The sequence below is a fragment of the Giraffa tippelskirchi genome, chromosome 9 (assembly GCF_054371585.1).
Source record: "Giraffa tippelskirchi isolate mGirTip1 chromosome 9, T2T-mGirTip1v1.2.pri, whole genome shotgun sequence".
NCBI classification, from domain to species: domain Eukaryota; kingdom Metazoa; phylum Chordata; class Mammalia; order Artiodactyla; family Giraffidae; genus Giraffa; species Giraffa tippelskirchi.
Genome location: NC_137283.1, coordinates 138,191,573 through 138,213,612, shown reverse-complemented (window position 1 = coordinate 138,213,612; position 22,040 = coordinate 138,191,573). Strand labels below are relative to the sequence as shown.

At 40.6% G+C, this 22,040-nt stretch overlaps 1 protein-coding gene across 4 annotated transcripts in view; it reads right to left on the bottom strand.

Moving 5' to 3' along the window:
- Positions 1-3,022: 3,022 nt before the first annotated feature.
- Positions 3,023-22,040, bottom strand: part of PDE7B (phosphodiesterase 7B) — a 350,661-nt gene continuing 331,643 nt past the window's right edge. For 2 of the 4 annotated variants that reach the window (XM_081528759.1, XM_081528761.1), the window contains 5 exons: positions 21,622-21,713; positions 18,413-18,557; positions 16,369-16,465; positions 11,088-11,168; positions 5,141-6,497 (listed from right to left, as the gene is read on the bottom strand). In XM_081528759.1, coding sequence (XP_081384885.1) covers positions 6,274-6,497; positions 11,088-11,168; positions 16,369-16,465; positions 18,413-18,557; positions 21,622-21,713 — 639 coding nt within the window. In that variant the 3' untranslated portion in view covers positions 5,141-6,273. Of the gene's footprint in view, positions 3,445-5,140; positions 6,498-11,087; positions 11,169-16,368; positions 16,466-18,412; positions 18,558-21,621; positions 21,714-22,040 lie in introns of those variants that run through there. The other 2 variants (XM_081528762.1, XM_081528758.1) reach the window with 2 other exon arrangements.

Sequence of the window (22,040 nt, the reverse complement as noted above, 5' to 3'; positions counted from 1 at the left end):
AGAAAAGACAGTTCTGCTTTCCAGTGGCTCAGATAGTGAAGAATCTACCTACAATACAGGAGACCCTAATTCCATCCCTGGGTCAGGAAGATCCCCTGGAGAAGGAAATGGCAACCCACTCCAGTATTCTTGCCTGGAGAATCCCATGGACAGAGGAGCCTGACAGGCTACAGTCCACAGGGTCGCAAAGAGTTGGACACAATTTAGCAACTAACACTTATTTAAATGTCCCTGGTCTTCTATCATTAGTACCCTAGGGACATTGTCTTCTTTTATAGTCATTTTTTACAACATTTTGTCCATATTATAAGGATTGTTTTATAGTCATACTGGTCACCTGTAAATATAATCATGCTCAATGTCAATTAATGGATCTTGTGTTTTCTTTTGCACAAAAAATGTACAACTAGAGAAACCGAAAGTCATACTCCAACTCCCACTTTGTAAATTTTTGTTCTTTAAATGAACAATAACTATCTGTTGAGTATCCTCTTTCTGCTAGAAACTGTGCTATATGTTTATGTATGTCTTCTAATTTTGACCTCACACTGCCCTGGGAGGTAGGTGTTACTCCCATTTTACACATGAGGAAATGGGGGCACAGAGAGGTGAAGTCGTCTGCCTGAGGTTAAATATCAAATGATAAAGGAGTTTGAATTCTGGTTTGCCTTCAAAGCCCACACTTTTGAAACTCCATCAGACCACTTCCCTAAAAGGAAAAAATTACTGGAGATTAAATCAGCACTTACAATACTAGAATTTAAAGTATTTCAGGGAAGTGAATCAAAGATACACCGTTCCTTAGATGACTGAGCAAGGCAATCATGCATCATCAAACCATATCAGCTAAAACTTGAAAATTTTTTTCTAATAATCTCTCTGACTTACTTGAAAAAAAAAAAGACCATCATATACTGTTTCATAGCTAAAAGCTCCTTGTTTAGTCATTATTCTAATGTTTGTCCATTACATTCCTATGGAGGCAGGATGGAGTCTTCTCCCTTCTTTGTCATGTTATTAGGAAATGCCTCTGTTTTCTGGCCTGCTCTGGGACAGACAATAAGCTTTAGCTGAGAACACGTTTGGAGGTGTGTAAGTGAGTGAACCAAGTGTGCCTGGAGGCACCAGTCCATGACTGCTCCTGCAAAGCCCATGAAAGCCCAGAAAACTTTTGGGGACTGACACAGAGGACTAGAGCCATCACTAGCTGGATGTGGGACTTTAGTGGCATAGATGCAATGTATATAAATGACTCTCATTTTTGTTCTTTGGAGCTGTTTCCTTTACAGAAATTTCTGACAAAACTGCTAACAAAAGATACATTAACTTCTATTCTAGAATGTAGAGGACTAAACAGAAAAGTAGGCTATAGGTTTCACGAGATAGTTTTTTGTTTTTTTTTTTTAACAATTTTGCCAATAAACAGGTAAAAAAATACAGGAGTGAGTCTAACTTCCCAGTGTAAGATCACTAGCATTCTTTACTACATTATTCCCCATATGTTATCCACATTCTTACCCATGTGTGAATGGCTATTTGTGAAGTGTCTGATAATTTAAGAGGAGAGAACTTGCATCTATTAAAAGCCTACCACATACCAGACAGAGTGCTGGGTGCTTTTTGTATGCAATCTCTTTTATTTTTTTGAAGCTTTTAAAAAATTAATTAGTTTATTTTTGGCTGCACTGAGTCTTCGTTGCTGAGCATGAGCTTTCCCTAGCTGAGATAAGCAGGTGCTACTCTTTATTGCTGTGCACAGGCTTCTCATTGCGGTGGCTTCTCTTACAGTGGAGCACAGGCTTTAGGCGTGTGGGCCTCAGTAGTTGTGATGCACGGGCTTAGCTGCCCTGCAGCATGAGGAATCTTCCTGGACCATAACAAAAGCATTATTTTCTGGAAATAATTTTGTAGAGAGTAACTTGCCTGAAATCACAGAATAGGTTAGTGACAGAATCAAGACTGGGACCACTTTTGCCTTCCAAGCTCATCTGTATGATCTTATGCTGTTCTCCAGAAGTTGAGACTTCACGGATGTTCGCACAAAATCTCAGAAGAGTTCACTGGTAATGCAAATCTTTGACACAAGTCTGAATGCTCCTGAAAGGACTGGGTCTTTTTTTTCTTTCTATTTTTTATCTGCACTGCATGGCTTGTGGGATCTTAGTTTCCCGACCAGGGATCGAACTCATTCCCCCTGCAGTGGAAACCTGGTGTCTTAACTACTGGACCACCAGGGAAGTCCCAGATTGGGTCTTTTTATATCCCAAGTGTCTAGCCCAACCTCTGGCACATAGTAGACCCTCAGTCAATATTTGTTGAATTAAATTCAGTTGCTCATATAGGCTTGGTCTATTTGATGATGTTTCTGCTAGGTTCCTGGGTACATTTGAAAGTTATGTCTGACATTTACTTGGAAAACCACTGCGATCTCACTTTTGATTTTGATTGGATGACACTGAGTGTTGACAAATGAAAAAAGTGACTTTACATTCAGACATGAGGAAGCATTAAAAAATCAGTGAAATTCTGAATACAAATCTTAACAAAATAGATATGAGAGGGATAAAGATACAACACTATTTCTGGGAAACATGAATAGTTTTTGTGTGTTTCATTCCTCCTCTATTTCCAGATAGATTTAGACACTCAGTTGTCCTGCCTGAACTGTTCTGTTGTTCTTTGTGGCTTCCAATCCTGAAATACAAGACTATATTTTTCACAAGTAAGTCTGCTATGGTTCCACAACCTAAAGCATTGTACATTATTCTCATTCATACATGAATTTGATAAATGTGGATCAGAAAACTATCAGGACTCAGGGGAAAGGCAGAATTGAATGATGGCCCTTTCCCCCTAATTGGCAAGTGATAGCTTTATGGACATGGCTGTTTCTGTAGCATCCAGTGGAATGAGTCACATGAGTCATGTCTGCAGCAGTGTTCTTGACCTTGACCTTGAATCTGACTGGTTGGCTGATAACATGCTACCTGGTGAAAATCAGAGTATTTTTCATATTGTGATATTTTTAAGAAATTATCTTTATTTTTAATTGTTTATCTAGACATGCCAATGAATATTTAGGCCACATTTTGAGCAAAAACTCACAAGGTGTTTGTTTTTTTTCCAAACTTCACGTGTGTACACAAAACAACACAATTTTAAGGGTTTGCGTTAAAGAACAAAGCATAAGAAATATAGTGAGATACAAGCTCATAACCAATGTTCAAATCAGTGAGCAGATCTGATTCAACATGAGAAAAATTTACAAAACAAGTCTGTAGTTTGAAGGAAGCACTATCTGGTGACAGTGTTGCAGGACACGATCCACGTCCCATTGCGGGAAGCCTTAGGCAGGTAGAAACAGGGCAGAATGTTCACTCGGCCTATCAGGGAGTGATGGGGAGGTCAGTGGTTCAGGAAAAACGTTCTAATTGTTTGCAGGTGCTGTCAAAAGGAAAAGCAGGCTTTGTCCATCAGACAGCCACCAGTAGGCAGGAAAAAAGAAAACAAACGTTTTCACATTCTTTTTTTTTTTACAGAAAAAAAATGGATCTAGGAACTCATATGGTTGAAGGAAGGAGACAAATGTAATTAGTTTACGCATCACATCTCATTTTGCTTCAGATTTTTATTGTACTAGTAGCTGCTTCATAGGCTTAACTGTTAGATATTTGGTAGTTTTCTCTGTGAGTTCTTCCTTAAGACCTAAAATACTTGTGTCCTATAAATTTGAAACTACGAAAAATGCCTCCAGTCTTATTTATTTAAATTATGATATAAATATTGTTTAAACAAGGTTTGTTTCCTAAACTCAAAGGAGGAGCTCCATTAGCTAAAACAGTGTCTTCTTCCTTATCTTTCCTGCATCTTCCCCAGTAATTGCTTTCTTTGATTTGATCTCATGAAAATTAGAAATAGACTACTCAAAAGTCCTCTGCATCACCAAACCAAAATAAGCGAGTTTGGAAGCAGAAATACATTCAATGCGTTCTCTTTTGAGGACTCACCAAGCTAAGAGCTTCAGAGTATTAAAGCCATAAAGAATCGTGTCAGTTCATAGTTATTACAAGAACAAAAAAAACCTGAAAAACAAACCCGAAGTTAGTGTTCAGTTTTCACAACTTCCCTTCTTACCCATATCAATAATTTCAACTTATTATCCACCCATTTCATGAGGTTTTCACACTTTCTTTAGTACCTTCTGACCATCTCTCCTACTTTAATGAAACTACAACCAACTTTCCAATTCACCCTAAACCTTAACTCTGCAAGCCTCGGTCTTTCTGCAGGAACTTAATACAATCCAGTCAAGTTTCTCACATTTAATTTGTATGTTAGGAGGAAAAAAAAGAGTTGCACTTAGGAAATGAGAGTTAGCTGAGGTTCTATCAGCTTGCGAAACAGCTTGATAGTAGCAGAAACAATCATATTATCACTCTCCCCACTACCACACTGTTGAAGATAAAAAGAAAGGGGGCATTGCCAATTTTCATCTAACATTCGTTATGCTGGAACTTCTAAAGAAAAGGTTCAATGGGCGGAGTTTAGCCGACTAGAGAAGAATGCTGTAACACTTGATTTTCCAGCCAAGTGTCTGCAGAAAAAATGGCAACAAAATTCCAAGGTGACTCTGCCAGCTAGAGTCATAATTAACCACAGTAACCAGCTAGGAAGGTAAACTCTGCCAGACAACAGAAATATTTGCTTTCCTTAAATGATGTTAATGTCTGCTAAACAGTTGGGTAGTTCATATGAAATTAAAGAAAAAGAAAAATCCAGTTACTATTAACACCAAAGAAATTCATGCCAACCATAAACCAAAGATGCTTTGGTACTATAGCCAGAACAGATGATGGTGTTATAGGGGAGCAGGGAAGTCCCTGATGATTAGCTGACAGGGTTATGGAAGGTTGGTGAGACCTGCTATGTGTCCTGTGAGGCTGACACACTGCCATGTCCATGACAGGAGTTGTAGAAACACAAGCTAATCAGCTGGTTTGTTAGAACTGAGTGCAACATCGCTGTGTTGAAAGTGACTTCAGGCTTGTTGAAGGGTCTTGTTCATCTGAGGAAATCATGCTTGGTGCCATAGATTAGACACTATGGTCTCAAGCGGAATGCATGTGAAATTTCCAAAATATTTCCTCAAAGACTTTATTGAGTTTTGGTTTGTGACCTTAGCTGGAAAGCATCAAGATAGACATGGGTAGGCAGTTCAGAAGGACATCTGTGAGGATTTAAGTTGGGCAGCTTTCAGAAGATGAAAAGATGTTTAAAGTTAAGGCCTTTACTGCAAACAATAGTATATTAATAAACTCTATAACATATTTACAAATGCATTCTCTTGTATTAAAACTAACAGTATTCTGTTCACAGTGCCATTGTTTATACAGGTAGCAATCCCATAATACTCATGTATTTTGGCATGGGAATCAGTAGCGCTTGATATTTACAGAAGATGTACAGGTGTGAAAATAAACATGTCACTGAATCTGAGTTATTGATAAAAGACAGATTGACTAATGGTGCAAAGGAATGAACTGTACAGCACCTTCCCCTCGCATCGGATAGAAAACATGGTTTCTTAAATTGAGAAGATGCCAAATCTCTGACCCAAAGTGGCATGGAGTCTGTAACAAAACAATGAACCCCCTCTTCGCGTTTGGGTACGTTGAATAATCTTTGTCCAGAGTTTTAGATCCATTGTCTAGTGCACAAAATAGAAAAGTTAAAAAGATTTATTATTATTTTATAATAATTATTATTAAAATAGAAGGTACTTTCTCTCACGCTCTCTCTTGTTTGAGCTCTTGCACTTAAGACCAATATCCTTGGAGTTCCAAATATGCTGGTGTTTTTGTCATGCAGATCAGCAGTCCGATGGCCAAGCCTAAAATGCTCTGGACTCAGGAAGTGCCACCCGTCACAGTGTGACCCAGGGCCCGAGGGGCCACGACAAGAGCACCTCTTTCTTACTCCCTAGTCTTCTCCTCCAGGGCCAAGCCGGTCCCTGGAATAAGCTCCCTCATCGTGGAATGGAGTTGCTCATTTCGGCAGCTAATGCTGAGGTGACGGATGGCTTCTGTACACTTAGGAAAAGGAGGGAGGCAGGTGAGTGGGAGGAGGGTGGACTTTGAAGAGCTCCTGGATGATGTCCAGAGAGGGGCCGGGTTCACCAGCAAGAGCCCCCCAGAGCATCCGCTCTCCCAGAGGCCTCTGCGCAAGAAGCCTGTCAATCTCAGTGTGCAGAGCAGGGCGCAGGCCTGGCGGGCACTACGGAGCATCGCCTTCAGTCACAGTCTGCTCCTCATCCTCAGTCCCTGGGCCTTTGTGGTCTGGGCTGCCATCGCCACTGCTTCTGTGCTGTTTGGGCAACAGGCTCTTCCACTGGGCTTTGTTGTGCGCGAGATGGCTTAGCATGCTCTCAGACAGGGTGCTGTGTCCCGTGAAGCGGGCCCATTCCCGGAAGAGGGGCTCCACGATGTAGGTCATGAACCCTGGAACAGGCAAGGCCAACGTCATCACCAGCAGGGCAGTAAGACCACTTCTTCCCTCACACACACGATTGGGCCCATGATGTACTTGGCCCGGGGGGTATGGAGGCCATCAAGATGTGGTCCCTGCCCTCAGCCTAGGAGCATAAGGTAAGTCACCTTAGGCTTGGCATTTAACCTCTCTATGTTTCAGTTTTTGTCTTTGTAAAGAGGAGTTAAGAAGGGTACCAAACCCATAGAGTTGTTAGGACAATGAAATAACACATGTGAAATGCTTAGAAAGTTCCTGGCACATAGCAAACAATAAATATTGGCTATTACTATTTGAAGAAGATCCACTGGAGAAGGGATAGGCTACCCACTCCAGTATTCTTGGGCTTCCCTTGTGGTTCAGCTGGTAAAGAATCCACCTTTAATGTGGGAGACCTGGGTTCGATCCTTGGGTTGGGAAGATCCCTTGGAGAAGGGAAAGGCTACCCACTCCAGTATTCTGGCCTGGAGAACTCCATGGACTGTATAGCCCATGGTTCGCAAAGAGTCGGACATGACTGAGCCACTTTCACTTTCACTTTCATTTGAAGAAGGATAAAGACATATAAGGAAAAAAGTCAAAAAAAAAATTAGCTAGAACTAAGGAAGGTGGCTGAGGGAGGGGAGGAAAGGGAAAGGGACACCAGGAAGCCACACATTGTTGATTTAGACCATCTGAAGAGTTCATTCATACTACCCCGAAGATATTTCTTCAGGATTATCGTTTTTGTCTTACTTTCAATTATGTTAAGCAACCAGGTGTAGACAATAAAAGTTCATTCGTCTTCAAAACAGATTTTTACCTGCATAAAAGTTCTGCTTGAATGATAAGATGGGTTGATATGAGACTTCTTTGTTAGCATGTCTGTTTTCTTAATTATTTTAGCCTTGTTAAACTTTCTAATCACGTCTCACTGTTAATGTGCTTTCCATATTAAGCATGATTTATTAAAGCAAAGATAATTTCCAGTCTACGCTGAAATTATTGGATTCATCACAAACTTGGATATATTTAGGTTTTATTGTATTTCCCTTGAAATGTTGGTATGGGGAGAAGGGGACTTCTGTGGTATGGGGAGAGGCAAGTTTTTTTCAAAATAACAAAATCTTCTGACAACTATCCCCGTGTGTTTATAGGCATGGGAATTATAAGGCTTGACTTGATTATTTTTTAATTGGAGAAACAGCTGATACTTAGCCTTTGAGGATGCTTTGGAGATGAGAAAAGGATGCACTGATTCTTAATGTTAGTGTATGTGTCTGCATTCTCTCTTTAGACGTGAAATACGATTTAAATATTATAAGATGATGTTAGATAACCTGACTCTAAGGAGCAAAAAGTTAAGCCAGTGACTTACTGTGTACATTTTGATAAGGTTATGTAGGGAGCCAGACAATTAAGATTTCATTCTGGAATGTTCTTGCTTGCTATTCTAGACTACCTCCATATCTAATTTTGAATATCTTCCATCTTAAGAGATATTAGATATTATATATCTAAAAAGATAGTCTGCAATATTGTTATACTATTCTGAAGTTTAAGGTGTGAATATTTACCAGATTTACCCTAAGTATGAAAAAGTTACAAATCCCACACTTAAAAATCCAGTACTTAAAAAAATCAACTCATTTTTTTCCTGAAATTACTCTGGAGTTGCATCTCTATATTTCTACTCATTAGATATAAAGACCTCTCACAGGAGATAGGAGAGTGATTTTGAAGTCTGAATAGACACCATGAGGCAGTTTTTCTCATGAAGCAAAGCTTCTGCATGATTAGATTTGAGAGGCTGTCCCATAGGTTCCCACTGTATTTGTGCAAACTGACTCAGATGGCAAAGAATCTGCCCACAATGCAGGAAACCCAGGTTTGATCCCTGGGTTGGGAAGAGCCCCTGGAGAAGGAAATGGCAACCCACTCCAGTATTATTGCCTGGAGAATCCCATGGACAGAGGAGCTTGGTGGGCTACAGTCCATGGGATTGCAAAGAGTTGGACACAACTGAGCGACTAACACGTTCACATTCACCTTCTTCTACTAAGTGCTGCAGAGCTTGACTTTGTGGGGACATTGTCCTCCTGAAGGGGTACAGGTGAGGGAGGGGAGAAATGATGGCCTCAGAGTTAACAAGGATTGAAGAAAGCCTCTTTTCCTTCATCTTTCTAATTTTTTTTTTTATTTAATAGCTTGCAAGATCTTAATTCCCCAACCAGGGATCAAACCTGGGCCCCAGGCAGTGAGACTGCCGAGTCCTAACCACTCAACTGCCAGAGAATTTCTATCTCCTTGTCTTTCTATGAAAGTGAAAGTGTTAGTCACTCAGTCGGGTCTGACTCTTTGTGACCGCATAGACTACAGCCCTCTAGGCATCTCTGTCCATGGGATTTCTGAGGCAAGAATACTGGAGTGGGTTGCCATTTCCTTCTCCAGGGGATCTTTTTGATCCAGGGATTGATCCAGGCCTCCCTCATTGCAGGCAGATTCTTTACACTCAGAAACACCAGGGAAGCCCATCTTTCTGTAGGTTTCACCAATTGGAGATTCATTTGATTTAGCACCTTCTTTTTGAAAGGTAGAGTTTGATGGGAGTGGGGAGGAAGGTGGGTGAGGGATGGATATTAAATCCTTGTTTCATTTGGGTAAATATGAATTACTTAAGAAAAGAATCAGATCGAAGCCTGAGATGGCACTCAGGAAATCCTCATTGTGGATTGGGAAAGAAAAAGAGAGGACATTTTCAGTCCAAGGGAATCAGGACAGAGGAACTACCTACATTATTCACACCCACTGGAAAAATATTTGTTTGGGAGGCTGGAGCCCACAGCTCCCATTAGACTCTGTTTATCTATCTGGGTTTTTCCAGTTTAGCCTGATATGCCCCTGCACACCACACCTCCCAGCCTTGAACCTACAGAGCTGGGAGATATTGAATAGAGACAGAAAGATTTATCTGCTGAGGGTTGTTTTATAATCACTCTTTCTCTTTATTTCTGGTGTGCTGGTGTAGCATCCATGGGATTTTCCTATGCATTCAATCCTCATCCCATTTTAAAAACAGGTATCTATGGTAACCACATTTTCCTGAGCTGAAAATCAGGACATATGATCTGACAAAGTAAGCGTGTTCTCATGACAACAAGAGAATAGAATCTCCGAAATCAAGTCTGTCTTGCAAATCCAGGTTGTGTGCTTAATAATGTGAGTGCTTTTCTCTGGGGGCTGAAAATGTCTTTAACAGGTGCCTGGCAAATTCCTTTCTAACCAGAGTTTAACAAACTGTGTCCCAGGATTAGGATTTGGGTCAGGGTCTATTTCCTTTGAATTGCATCTGCAGAATTTCCAACCAGATACAGCATTGGATCCAAGGAAGCTGAGGTTGCATTTCTGTTGATACTGCTGCCCTTCACCCTCCCCAGCAATTCTGTAGCTTTCTCTACTCTGGATTCTTCCTGGGTTCTGCTTTTTATAATAACACCCCTCTCCCTTTTTCAGGCGAAGGAATCAGTTTAATTGTAAACAAAACATAAAGACATTAAGGGCAACTGGGGAAAAATTATCAATAATTTCAGTGTTCCAATATATCTATTTTAATATTTGCATATTCCTTTCAGATTTTTAAAAACTAGATTAATTTTGTTCCTATTTCCTTAGGTTGACTTTGAGACTCTTTTGTGAGACTATGGATTCAATTTGACCCTCAGTAATTGGAAGCATATTATTCTAACTGCCTGGTTTTCTCAATTTTCAACTGATCTTTTTGGGTGCCCCGTGCGCTCCCAGTCTCCAGGCATTGAGCCTTGCAAAGGTTTGCTGCACTGTGACTGCCTTAAGTTGTCTTAAGGCAGTTCAGAAAAACTTAAACTGGTATATGTCAGGGCCATAGTTTATAAGTAAAAGAGTTCAAGTTCTGAGTTTGGTTTTAACTGGAGGAAACTGCAAGGAAAAGAAAGACTTGCTTTAAATGTAGATGGAATTGGTAGAGTGTTTAAAGAAGTGAGAGAAATGAATAGTTATTTTAGAGGAATTAGCGTTACAGTTGAACATTTTATTGAAATTGACACTTGAGAGTGTGGCCCTAAGAGAACAAGACTGAAAATACATTTTGACGTGAAGAAGCATGGGACCCCATGTCACATGTGTTTCTGGGACCCAGCCTGTGAAATTATGCATTGAGGATGAAGGGTAGTGACCAAAATGGAAGGATCCGAAACTATAGATGTTACATGTTTCAAGTCCTAAAGAGAGTGTGAGCTAATCCAACCTTCAGCAGCCAATAATTGATTCTTGTTACTTTCCTTCATTTGGTTTTGATTCAATTCTAAACAACAAAGTTAATACAAGTTGTTTATTAAGGGTCTATAACAAAGACTTTACCCTATTTTTCATCTCACTTGATAATTATTTAGTAGATAGGTCATGACTAGAGTGTTTATTTGGATTCCGTTATTCAAAGGAGCATTGATTGGTTTGGATCTTTCAAAAGCTGTGTGCAGATCTTCTTTGCGACTCTTGGCGGAGGTGCCAAAACTATTCGTTTAAAATTACAATTGAGTTCAACTCACCAATTTGTATACTAGGGATTGAATCTTTCTGTTGATTGCAAAGAGGACTGATTTCCAGTTCAAATTTCTGTTCAAGATCACCTAAGAAGAAAGAAGAAGAAACACATTGGTAATGTAGAACTTGAAATTTTTAATGGTCTAGTTGGAAGGAGTTACCCGGGAATTACTGTTTCTTGCCTTGTCACTAGGAAGGCTCCAGCAATGACTGACTCTGCCCTGCTCTGGTAATTTCTGTGAAAATTTAAAATATCAGAGTATCAATGGTCATTTACAATAGGCTCATTGTTAATAGGTACGCTCTGGGATTAGAATAAACTTTTGAACAAAACTTTGTAAAAACGGGAAAATGAATGGCCAATTTCCTAATATGAGATGGAAGTTCTGGTTTGAAGTTACAGATTAAGAAAACAGGTTTAATGTTTTTCCCTCCTTTCACTCTGCCTGACCCTCATCTGGTTTCACCTGAACAACCAGGGATAATAAGTAGGCAGGAAGCAAGGAAGAAGAACTATTAATAAAAGATCTCATATGAGAGTATCTCTAGAGCTACAAAATTAATCAAAATAAGGGTCTGATTCTTTCATTCTGACTCCTTAGAATTTTACTTAGTATAATTAAAAGTTAAATAAAGTACAAAGGTCAGGATGATCTTTTTAAAAAAAACTTTATATTTTTTACTGGGATATAGCCGATTAGCAATGTTGTGATAGTTTCAGATGAACAGTGAAGGGGCTCAGTTATACATATACATGTAAGGATGATCTTTCTTTATAATGCCTCTGTCAGCTAGAAGACCAGGGGAGAAATAAATCATGCAAAGCTTTATCAAAATACTTCATCGATTCTTCCTGAAGGTGAAAAATTGTGGGTAATTTTCTCATTGGGAAAAACAATCTAGTTAATTAGTAGAGAAGCTGGTTCTCAGAACCACTAGCTGAATTCACAGCTGTGAATGCACTCTGCTAAACTAGAGGAGAAAAACACATATATTTATACCATGCTTACTGTGTGTCAGGTACAGTTCTAAGCATTTTACCTATTTAATTAATTTAATCCTCATAACAAGCTCAATATAACCCCCATTTTACAAGATGTGGAAATTGAGATGAAGCATAGAGAAGTTTGTTGACCTAAGTCTTTCTGCCATTGAAGAGGGGAGCCTAAATTCTAATGCTGGAAGTCTGGCTTCAGAAAGTCTGCACTTAACCACGGATCTACGATCTTTTGAGGTGCCACGTTTCTGTCATTTTCTCTAAGACTGTAGCCATGGCTCCCATGGTCTCTAGGGCCATGGTGATTCTCAAAACCGATGTGAGGAAATCATTTTGGCTTAACCTGAGGGGTTTCAGGAAGCCAAGTGATAACGGCCTTGAGAGGACAGGTATGACACCATTTGATATCAAAATGAATTCTCCTCAAGTTGATTTTACCCCTTACTTCCTTAGCTCCGTTAATAGGGATTTTTCAGTCAAGCATGACACTTGGAGGGAAGTTTCTCTTCCTTCTACCCTCTGTATTGAGGCAGCAAATCTCGTTTATTTCTCTGTTGAACTATCTCTTTTCCCTGGTTTCATTCTAGTCTGGCTTCTTTCTTTTTTCAAATTGAAGAATAGTTGATTTACAGTATTAAATTAGTTACAGGTGTACAACATAGTGATTCAATTATTTTATAGATTATATCCCATTTAAAGTTATTATAAAATATTGGCTATTTCCTATGTTTACATTACATCCTTGTATCTTATTTACTTTATACTTAGTAGTTTTTACCTCTTAATCCCCTACTACTGTCTTGCCCCTTCCTCTTCCCTCTCCCAGCTGGTAGCCTCTAGTATGTTCTCTGTATCTGTGAATCTGTTTCTGGTTTTTTTTTTATAGTCAATCATTTGTTTTATTTTTTAGATTTTATATATAAGTGAAAACATACAGTATTTATCTCTCCCTGTTTGACTTATTTCACTAAGCATGGCACCCTCCAGGTTTATCCATGTTTTCATAAATGCAAAAATTTCATTCTTTTTTTTATAACTGAGTAGTATTCCACTGTGGACTTCCCTGGTGGTTCAGAGGTAAAGAATCCGCCTACTAAGGCAGGAGATGTGGGTCTGATCCCTGGGTCGGGAAGATCCCCTGGAGAAGGAAATGGCAACCCACTCCAGTATTCTTGCCTGGAAAATTCCATGGACAGAGGAGCCTGCTAGGCTACAGTCCATAGGGTTGCAAAGAGTTGGACATGACTGAAGCAACTGAGCACGCACACACACATACATATACATATCTCACCTCTTCATCTGGTTTCTTAAAAACTCATTCTTATTTTCTGCTTCTTAGCTAGTTTCTTCAGTATTTCTTCTGCTTCAACTACATATGTTTCCCTAATTGCACTTTCTAAGATAATTCCCATTGTCATAGTCTCTACTTCAGCCTGGTATGCAGGGGCCTCAACAGATCCTCTTATTCTTACCTTCTCTGGAACCAAACTGGTCTGTGAGGCATGGGGATGGTCCCTTCCCCATGCTTCTTCCCATTTCCACTCCTCTCTATCCAGATCAGTGGGACTTTCTGCAATGATGGTTATGTTCTCTCTGCTGCCCACTATAGTAGCCCCTTGAAATAAGACTAATAAAACTGAGGAACTAAATATTACATTTAATCAAATTAATTTAAATTTAATGGCCACATGTGCCTTGTGTCTGTCCTACTGGACAGTGCTGTCACTACACATCCTTTAATACCCAGCCCAGATTCTACCATCCTTAGCACTAGATCTTTTCCTGTGACCTCCACCATGAGAGGATTTTCTTCCAGTTGGATCATTTATTCTTTCAACTATTTCAACAGATTTATAAAGCACTATATATTTCAGACACTTTGTTAATCAATGTAGAAAATACAGTGAGGAAAATTGCAGTTTCTCTCCTCCAGGAACTTTACTGATTAGTATTCTGAGCTTGTAACTTTAATTCTTTGTCTCCTTCATGACACCCCCAATGGGGCTTTGCACATAGGAAAATCACAGCTTTGCTGAGGATTAGACAAGGCTGGAAGCAGATGTTCAATGAAAACTTCTGGGAATCTTGGTTGACTGAGAAGATACCAATATGTTGTTACCATAGGACAGAAATTCTACTTTTTTTGAGTCATTAAGAGGAAGAGGATGAATGATGTTTGAGTTCTAATATCTGTTCTGAGAATTTAACACTGTCTTCCTAATTCATGGAATCTCATCTTTCTTTCTCTCTCTGTCCTCATCCTTGATTTTTGGGCTTTTCCCTTGCTCAACATCATGAATCATCAAAGATACTTTGGCAGGAATTGTTAGCAGTCTGTGGAAGCCCAAATCCTAAATGGAAAGCCAGAAGAAGATTAATCAAAATGATACAAATAGTGCTTTATAGAATTTCTAAAAAATATGGAGGACAAGCAGTTTGGATAACCAGAGAGTCTAGTCTTCTCTTAAACAAGCTGAACTTCTGCTAGATCATATGGCTATTAATTAAAAAGGACCTGATACACCATCTGTACTTTCCTTTCTCTGCCAGGAGACATGATATAGAGCAAAGTATATGAAAGCTCACACTTAGTTATCAGAGTCATAAATATTCTAGGTTGTTCTATCATATAATGCTACTTGTTGTTGTTTAGTCACTAGGTTGTGTCCAACTCTTTGCAACCCCATGGACTGTAGTCTGCCAGGATCCTGTGTCCTTGGAATTTTCCAGGCAAGAGTACTGGAGTGGGTTGCCATTTCCTTCTCCAGGGAATCTTCCTGACCCAGGGATGGAACCTACGTCCCCTGCATTGGCAGGCTGGCTCTTTACTACTGAGCCACCAGAGAACCCCTACAATGCTGCACATGTGTATTATTATGAGGACAAATTTTTGCAAAGGCATCTTACAGATTACCTTTATTGGTTGATCCCATTTACTCCACTTAGCTAACAACTTCGATTCACCAGCTCTGTATGCCTTGCCATCTGCCCAAGAGACATGATCCCTGCCCCAAGCAGCTCATAATCCAGAGAGTGTAAGATAAGTAAATGAAAGGGTTAAACTCCAATTAGTGTCAACAAGAGCACATGACTGAGTCAAAACCAAGAGGGACAGGGTGGCATCTTTTCTCTGACCCATTGTTTGATTTCCAAAGATGAAGATCTTAGCCCTTCTCTCACTGGGCTATTTCAATATTTTCTATATTTTACAGTAAAGTATTTATCTTATCTAATCTAGCCTCCCTACTCTAAGTTCATCATATTTGCTTTTGTTTTTCCCTCAGTGGTCATCTTGTAACATGGGCAACTAGAAGTGACCTTTCGATTACTAACCACTCACACTCGTTTGAAGTGAAATTGTACAGAGTGGGCGCTACATGAGTGCTTTTACCCAAGGGAGAGAGATGGGGAGCAGAGCCTTCTGGCCCCGTGTGAACCCAATCTGCTCTGTTTTGTCTTCTGTCTTTGGGACCATCTCGATGTCGTTGACTCATCTTTCTACAGAGGCGTCTCCAAAAGGCTCACTGTTGCTACTTGACCTCCCCACAGAGCTGGTATGTGGGACACTTCAGGCTTTATTTGTTCTCAGCCTCTCAGACCTGAGCCTGTCACTAACATCAGGGCACTGTTGTGCCTGAAAAAACATCCTGAGCACGGAAACCAGGCTTGAAGAAACAAGCTGTATTTAAAGGCCAAGATCCCACCCAATGTCCAGATTCTGCTGCTAATTCATTGCCTTACTTCTGAATGAGGATAACCTCTTAAAAATTATACTCTAACTTGGGGCTATTTGTCTTTTCACTGTATGTACACGAGAGGATGAACTCTGACTAAATATGCTCTATTTCACTATTCACTTTAAGAAAGCAAGGGAAAGAAATACAAAAAAAGTCCAAGTCCTTCCGTCAGAGTGGAAAACATTGACCCCAAATGGCATTTAGCTTTTAAGCCATGTTCAGCTCATTAACATGAAGGTCAGAGTAAAAATCAAACTGTCCTGCACCTCTTATATCCACAGAGAAAAACCATGAAAATTATCTATATCCCTCTATTGCTCATGTTACTGTACCTTGTTACTACCTGTTTCCATGGTAAGTCAACTTATTTATTTTTAAATTATTTCCAAAAAAGGGCCAGATGGTTTGCAAAAGGTTTAAAGAGAAAAGTGTGGATAATAAGAGTTGATGAAATAACAAATGTCATGATAGATGATCCATTTCCTATTTTATTAGGATAAACGCCAAAAGGAGAGGGGGTGATGAACACTCAGCAATCGGATCCCTACTAACCTTGCCTGTAGAATTCTTCGCAGACCCTTTCACTCCATTGCTTGCTCATCTCCCAGATTCTACAAGGATTGCAAATGTCAGCACACTTCAAGGCAATCTGAGAAATGACAAGGGAGGGAAAGACGGTCAAAGGATGATCCTTGAGCAGCAAATGTACCCCAAGCCCAAGGGTGGTCAGACCTGCCCTTCGACCTCATGGTACCAAGCCCATGTTTACAGAGGCCTCCCTGACGTGCCTCTTCAGGAAACAGCACTTATTCACCACCACACAAAACCTTCATTCAGAACTCCCACTTTATAGCAGAGAAGGAGAGAAGAGTCAGCATCCAAGGACATGGGGCTTCCTGGAGGAGACCTGGGGTGGGCAGGCCAAGGAAAGCCGTGGCCTGGCTCCTTCTGTTGCCCCACCCCTCGTGGGCAGGGAGTCCGCAGAGCCCCCAACCAGGCTCAAGTGAGATCACTGGGCCCTCACCTCACAGTGACCACACTGGCCGACTCCATACATCACTTACACTGTGTGTGTTTGCATTTATATGCCCGTATCTGTGTGTGTCAGCAAGCTCAGACTGCCAGCCAGGGAGCTAAGCCATATCAAGCCCAGGAGTGTTTGTTTGGCAGAGATGAGTCTGGGCCTTCTTGGCTTGCCTCACACAGTTCTGCATCTGGGATGCCAGCTTCTGTCAGGGATGCTGATCCCAAGGAGGGGCCCCTTGAATTTCCAAAGAAGCAGGTTCTCCCTCTTAACTAACAACTGGTGAGAAACCACCGCCTAGATGGACTTCCTGGTGGTGTGCTCTCCATCAGCAAGGTCTGTTGGTTTTGACCTAGTTCTTTGGGATCATAGAACTGCTAGCAGTGTGGGAGTCTGGGAGAGCTTGGGTCATATTAAGCTGCAAACTTGGTTGGCTCTTTATTTCCAGGTGAATGGGGGCACCAGGACTTGTTAGAGCAGGTCAGGGGCAGAAGCCCCCTCCAGGTTCTCCCCTTCAGGGATTCATGTGTGTTAGCAAGCTTTCCTTTTGGAATGCAAGTGTCCAGGCCACATCTTTCAGCTACTCAAAGACTTGAGTCTCTAAAATCAGATGTTGGTGGTACCCAGGGGCTAGAAGTCTAGTTTGGGAAGAAAGAAGGAGGGAGATTCAGTTTTACAGCTGGGAGGAGGGCATTTCCTGAAAAGGATGGAGCAGTTGGATAACTCCAGAAGGCAGCCTGAAGGCATGGAAGGGAAAAGACTGTATAGTTTATTCTCCCACGTGCCATTTCCCTGGTTTAACCATTTCCCTGGTTAAAGCTGGTCTATCTAGATGCATCCAGGATCCACCCAGTCAGTCTTTTGTGCCAAAAGGAAAGAAGGAAGATGAGAGAAAATGGAAGATCAAGCAAAAGGCTCTGGTTTGGATACCAGGTCAGACTTCTGCTTCCAAGATCCACTTCTCCCCTGCACTTCACATATGGCTTCTTGCCATGGAAGGAAGCAGAAAGTGTTGCACTTGATATGATTCAGTTGATTCAATTAAACAAAATCGTTTATTTATTGGTACCTGATAATGGTAAGACTAGGTAAATATTTTTGAGCTTCAGATGAATATATGAGTTTATGTTGTAAAAAGAAGTCAAGCAAGATGTAGTTAAATAGGCTTGAGGTAAAGGAAAGATACTCATTTCTTAATTTTTGTTAGTACTGTAGTTAACATAATACACTTTTGTATTAAAGGAATAGTTTTCGACATTGCAAAAGTATGATAGTGATCAACTTTACATCAAGCCACAAAATGTGGTAAATTCTTACTGCATGCAACTACCCAGGGGGGCTACTTTGTGGTGAAGCAGATACCAAACAAGGAAAAATGAGATATTATCAACTTACTGACATGAAACCCAGATTTTACTTGCTTGGAAACCACATAAAAATTTCATGTGTCTCAAGGTTTTTAATAAACTAGGTCACTGGTCTAGCTTATACCATGGAGGATACTCCTTTTCAGATGTGCTAAAATGATTGATTGTATCCTTAGTGTAATGATGTCTTTTTGTTGTTGTTTACCTGAAGCATGAAGTGCCTGTCGTGTACATCCTCCAGTCTTAGGTCTTTATTGTGGAGGTGAGCTTTCAATCTGGTCAAAAATTCATTCTGTCTGTTGATGTCTGTTGCCAAGATCAAGGAGCCCAGCTGCTGTTCAATATCCTGTCTGCATCCACAAGAATGAAAGAGAAAATATACACACAAAGCAACCCCTTTGAGCAGAGTCATTGATTCTGTCATCATCAGGTGGCTTGTTTTCTTATTTCTGCCTCTGATACTGTTTATTACACAGAGTCCTGGTCCCTTGCAGCCCAAGGGTGATTCTCTCACCCACCACCACTCTGTCCTTGGATGGGAGGTATGCCAAGGGCTGAACAGAGTGATTGAAACCTTCGGTGAACAAAGTTGTGGCAGTTTATACATTCCCACAGTTCCTATAGGTGGCACGATCGGAAGCCAACTAGAAATGTATGCTTGAAGGAGGTCACAAAGACTCACAGAATCACAGGCATTTGGACTGTGCTTTTTATAGAGCTCACACCAACTCAAACCTTAAGACTTGCATGGGGAGAGAAAGGGTACAATAACAGTAATGAAGCCAATAATAGTGACCGATTCTATGGGATGGAAAGATCCATCAAGGGAGCCAAATGGATAGGGTGGAAAGAGATACTGGAACTTACAAAAGAGTCACAGTAGATTAAGGTCTCATTAAAAAGCAGTGTTCAAGCAATATATTGGTCAACAAATTGTATACAGACAATGGGATGTTTTGGAAAAGTAAACCAAATTAGCTGCCGCTGCTGCTAAGTTGCTTCAGTCGTGTCCGACTCTGTGCGACCCCATAGACAGCAGCCCACCAGGCTCCTCTGTCCCTGGGATTCTCCAGGCAAGAATACTGGAGTGGGTTGCCATTTCCTTCTCCAATGCAGGCACGCATGCTAAGTCGCTCAGTTGTGTCCGACTCTGTGTGACCCCATGGACAGCAGCCCACCAGGCTCCTCTGTCCACGAAATTCTCTAGGCAAGAATACTGGAGTGGATTGCCATTTCCTTCTCCAACCAAATTAGGGCTTTCCTCATATCAATAATCATTTCCAATAATTTCCTCATTTCCAATAATCAATGGGAGGAAAATCTGTATCTATTTTAAAATTCACCTTTAAAAGTGAAGTATGTTTAGATAGAGTGCACAGAGCATACACAAACAGTTTAAGGGATAAATTATAAAATAAATAGCTTACAATCACGATGTCTAGGTCAAGATCGTTGCCTGCCAGTACCCCAGAAAGTCCTCATTCTGTCTCTCATCCAACCCCACTTCCTCTCAACCCCTGAAGCAACTACTATCTTGACTTTTGTTTTAATAATTTCCTTGCTATTGATAATAATTTGACCACCTGTGCATGCATGCCTAAATACTGTGGTTTAACTTTAACTGCTTGGGCACTTTAAGTTATGTGGTATCAGTTTGTGACTTGCTTTTTGAGCTTAATATATTTTTGAAGGTCAGTTAAGTTGATGTATGAGCTGTTCATCCGTTTTCATGATTAGATTGTCTCCCAATGTAGGACTGTACTTCAATGTATGTATCTGTTCTACTTTCGATGATCACTTGAGTAGTTTCTAGTTTTTGACTACTATGAAAAAAATGACACATACATTACATACCTCCAATTATACATTTGCAAAGTTTCTCTAGGGACTATGTCCAGGAATAAAATTATTGGATTACAGAGTATGTTCATCTTCAATTTCTTAGATGTTGCTGATTATTTTCAAAACCGTTGTATAAACTTATACTCCAAGCAGTAATAGATGAGCTTCTCATTGCTTTATAGTCTTACCCTTTATACTTTTTTTTTTTGCCAATTTGCCAATATCATGCAACTGATTGTAATTTTAATATGAATTGCCTTGATTACTAATGAGGTTGGACATATATTCATATGTTTATTGGTCATTTCTATTTCTTTTTTTGTGAAATTTCTCTTTTAGTCTTTACCTACTAGGGCATTACTGGGACAAATCTGGTTTGACAAAAGAACAAATCAGTTTGTTCTTTCTTGTCTCCTTCTCTTTCCTTCCCTTCTCCTTCTCTCTTTCTTTGGCTTCCTTGTCCTTTGCCTCCTCCTTTCTCCTCCAAACTTGATTTGTTACTCTAGATTTTAGTTCTTTTTGCACTCAATTCTCTCAATCTTTGCAATGTATTGTTTTCATAAAAGGCATGAGTTTTTATTCCCTGCATGAGGATTGATTTTATTTGGTTCCAGTGGGTAAAGTGTTATCAGAATTCAAGTTCCTTCCATGAATTTCACATTCCTCTGGGTGCTAGGAAGCAGCATAAGACAGGAGCAGAGGGCCAGGGGTAAACCAGTGCACCCAGAGCATCCTGCTGCTCAACCAAGAGATACAATGGGGCTCTTGACCTTGGTGGCTCTCTGGAAGATGGTAAAGGGATCTATTTACTTGTTCCCTCCTAGCTACCTCGGGTCCTGTGCATTTAAATGAAACAGGTAGGAATTGGTAATGGCCTTGGAAGACAGTGCAGAGGCTAAATTAAGGCCTCAGCAAAACTGAGGCCAGATGGAAATGAGGCCGTGGTCTTGGATTTAGTAGGCCTCGGCCTAAATATCCAGCCTAACAAACAGTGGACCAGGAAACTAGTATTTCCACTTCTGTTTAAAATGCAAGAAACATGGGTAAATTCCTCATGGAAAAAAAAAATGGCTGGGGCCCATTCAGTCACTTAACAAAAGATGTTTTAGAACAGAATTTCTGACTTCTCCTTTTACTAAGATTGGCAATGACAAAATACCCTTTATTGAACGAGGCTTCAGTCTCGCTTGGGAACTCCTGTGTTCCTTCTTGATAAATATTTATTATTTGGATCTACACAGGAGGACAATTTTGCTAACATAAAAGACAGGAGTTTGGCAAAGCACAGCATTGAGGCTGAAGAGTGTGAAAGTTGAGAACTGTTTATTATCTCTTCCTGACATTAGGTCCTACACTCTCCAGGCCCTTTCAGAGCTCACAGAGGGACTCTGGTTTCTGGGTTGCTGTAACTGACACCACATCTCCTCCGATAGGCTAGGCGACTGAGAGAGTGTGGGCCGGAAGCACTGCTGGCTGGCTGCCTGCCATTCACCCTGGGGGTCTCAAGCCCAAGAGCACACAGCTTATCTCTAACGTGTGGACATCGGTATGTTTCATCTCTAGGTCACTTACGTCATTTCCTTTGGCAAGTGAGCCAGAAGCCTTGATTCTCGAAGCATGCCGATTGTAGATCGCCAGTGGTGATTCTCCAGCACAGACATATTCTAGAAAGAAAGAAAATTAAAACTATAAATGGGGGAGGAGCCAGATACTGATCTCTCTCACTAAACACAGCTCTGTGGAGGCCAATATTTTCCCTCCGGCCAGTTCATACCTGAGGACACAGAGGCAGAGCAGAAATGAAAAAACAAAATAAAACAAATGCAGGTCTATTCTCAAGGCTATAATAATCATGGGGGAGTGGCAAGACCCTGCTGCCCCTCCAGTGGAGGGCTGAATGAGGGTCTGTTTCTAGCAGCCACAGTCCTGCCACTGCCGCTATTTTTGAAAGCTCCTTCAGGTAACACTCACTGTAGAAGAAAGAAAGAGAG